The 2,896-nt window shown below is 70.0% G+C and overlaps 1 protein-coding gene across 1 annotated transcript in view; it reads left to right on the top strand.

Annotated features, from left to right (window-relative positions):
* Positions 1–1,210, top strand: part of LOC103899141 (WAP four-disulfide core domain protein 2) — a 26,981-nt gene extending 25,771 nt beyond the window's left edge. The window contains 2 exon segments of the mRNA XM_019472142.1: positions 823–975; positions 1,072–1,210. Coding sequence (XP_019327687.1) covers positions 823–974 — 152 coding nt within the window. The 3' untranslated portion in view covers position 975; positions 1,072–1,210.
* The last annotated feature ends 1,686 nt before the right edge of the window (positions 1,211–2,896 follow it).

Here is a 2,896-nt window from a genome sequence, read left to right as displayed (position 1 = left end):
CCCCCCACCCCCCCCACCCGCGCCGTGGGCGGCCGCCGGCCCGGGATGTGGGCACCGTCCTGCCTCCCGACCCCGCGCCTGGGAAGAGTCTCCCAACGGCGCCATCCCCGGCCCTGCGCCGGACATGGCCCCACAGCCACCTGGCTGAGTACGCTCTCCGCGCCGGTCCTGCTGGAGAGCAGCCCCGGTAGACGGGCACAGGATGTGGGATCTCCAGCTGCAAACACACGGATGTGAACCAGAGGCTCCGGTACCTCCATCGCCGCCTGCAAGGACAGAGCTGGCCTGGCTGTGCCACAGCAGAGGACGGCGTGGTGCAGAGCCGGGAGCCCGGTGCCGGTGGCAGGCAGCGGCAGGCAGCGGGACGGCAGGGCAGGGGCCCCACGCAGCCAGGGCACAGGTTGTCTGGGGGGGCACGTGCCCCTCGCTGAGGCCTGAGCTGAGCCCACGCGCCACGAGCGCATGGCTGGAGCTGTCCACGGCAGCTGTGGGGGAAAGCGGGGCCAAGGCTGCCACCGGGACTGCGTGCTGCGGCTGCGCGTCCTGTGCCAGCCACGCACCCCTGAGTGGGAGGCTGAGCACAGGGACCACGGGGGATCACCACACTGCATGGCCTCCCCAACGTGTCCCCATCGGGTCAGGCTGGCAGGAGCACCAGTGGGCAGAAGCATGGGGTGGGGGAGCTGCCGGCCGGCACAGGGGTCCCTCCTCCGCGGCAGCCAGGGGCCAGGGCCATGCCTGCGGCTCCGGAAGCTGCAGGGCCAGCCTTGCCCCTCGTGCTGGGGCCGGCGGGTCTCAGGCCGTGTCCCTTCGCCTTTGCAGAGAAGCCCGGAACCTGCCCACCCGTCAGTCCGGGGATCCCCATGCTAGGCGTCTGCATGAACCAGTGCAAGACGGACTCCAACTGCTCCGGGAGCCAGAAGTGCTGCAGGAACGGCTGTGGCAAGGTCTCCTGTGTGACACCCCTCCACTGAGGTCAGTCAGGCACCCACCGACCCCAGGGTTCCCGCAGCACCCGCGGCACAGCACCCGCGCGCCTGTCCCACTCATGGCTCTCTGCTCCCTTTGCAGGCGCAGCCGCCTCCTGCCAGCCTGGCCACAGGGAAGCTGCTGCCCGACGTGAGTCCTGCACGCCCAGGCCCTGGCCCCGCACAGTCCCTCCCGGCCCGGCCGCGCTCCCAGCTCGGAGCCTTCAGCCTCAGCTTCCTCTCCAGGGTCCCCTGCTTGGGGTGCGCCACAGCCCCCCGCACTTTCACCAATAAAGCAGCCTCTCCCTGCCGCGCTCGTGGCCGCCTCTCCGTCACGCCACGCTCCTGGCCGGGCAGCCACTCTGCCCACTCCCAGCCGCATCCTGCCCACCACAGCTGCTGCTGAGAGCTGGTGCCAGTGCTGGGGCCGCCTGGAAGGGCTGCACACGACAAGCGTCAGCGCTGACTGGCTGCACCGTGTCTCCAAGTGTCCCCAGCCTGCGCCCCTGCCCGGGGCTGCGCCACAGCCCCGGCTGCCCCACGGCCCTACGGCCCGGGCTGCCCTGGCACGCTGGCTCCTCCACCTGTGCCCAGACGTGCTCAGAGCAGGGCCATCGCAGCACAGCTGCGTCCATGTCCCATCAGAGCAGGGCTGTTCTCTGCTCTATGATGGCCGGGGGACGGGGAGACTGCTAGCGTGTGCCGTTGCACAAGCATCACCCAAACCCCCTCCTGCCCCACGTGCTCCCAGCCCGGCAGTGGCACGTTGCCCATGGCAGGAGCCCAAAGGAGCTGTGGGCAGTGAAGCCCACATGCCCTTGCCCCATGCCTGCCCCATGCCTGCCCCTGCCCCGTCCCTCCCCTGCCTGCTCAGAGCTGGGCCCCACTCCTGCTCCTGCCCCACTCTCCCAGGCACCTCCTGCTCCCCGCAGGGCTCCTGATGCCCCGGCCCTCCTGCACCCACCCCACTCCCACTCCCAGCCCCCAGGACCAGAGCAAGCAGTCCCACATGCCTTCGAGAGGCTGGCACCCCAGGGCCCCCACCTTTGGCAGGGGACAGAGCACAGCTGTGCCCCAAGGCAAAGTGAGCCCTGCATCCTGCCTGGCACAGCCGGGTGCCCGGTTCTGTTTCCCCCTCTCCCTGCAGTGTGGGTGCAGGCTGGTCCACCCTGGCTCAGCACCATGGCTCTCCGCAGCAGCTCTTCCCGCTCCATGTGTGCCGGGAGGCAACTGACGACGCTCCCCGGGCAGGACTGGGTGGACACTGAGGACCAGGGACAGGACATTGCTCCCCTGTGTCCCATCCCTGCTCACCATTGGAGAGCACAGGCAGTGGGGCTCCCAGAGCGCTGCCTGTCCCCCCAGCCTGGCTGCTCGCGGGTCACTGGTGACCTGGAAAGGACGTGCTGTGGAGGATGCGTCAGCCACAGGCTGCGAGCCCAGCACTGCCCCAGGAGTCTCCCCCAAGGCGGATTGTTCGTGCCTGGCACTCCCACGGTCTCAATACAGTGCTGCCATGGGAAGGAGCAGCTCAGCTTGGCCAGCCCCCGCCCTGGCAGGGTTTAAATCCTGGCCAGCGGGCCCAGCAGCACAGCCCCCCGACAGCAGCACAATGCCGGGTAAGCGCACCCTCCTCCTGGTGCTCCTGGCACTGTTTGTGGAGCTACCACCCACCCCGGCCCACCAGCACCGCACCGGGGACCAAGGCGCTGCCCCCGCGGTCACCCCAGCACCGCGCCGTGCCCCACAGGGACGCTGGCCCCCCGCCGCCCTGCCTGCCCCTGGCAAAGTGGGCAAGTGCCCAGCGGCGGGGAGCAGAGCTCCACGTCCCCCCAGGCTGTTCTGCCTCTCTGACCACAGCTGCCCCGGCGCTGAGAAGTGCTGCCAGAGTGGGCAGGTCAGGACCTGCCTCCTCCCCTCCACAGGTA

The sequence above is a fragment of the Aptenodytes forsteri genome, unplaced genomic scaffold, assembly GCF_000699145.1.
Source record: "Aptenodytes forsteri isolate BGI_AS27 unplaced genomic scaffold, ASM69914v1 Scaffold483, whole genome shotgun sequence".
NCBI classification, from domain to species: Eukaryota; Metazoa; Chordata; class Aves; order Sphenisciformes; family Spheniscidae; genus Aptenodytes; species Aptenodytes forsteri.
The sequence above is the reverse complement of the archived record's forward strand: the minus strand, read 5'-3'. Positions and strand labels throughout refer to the sequence as shown.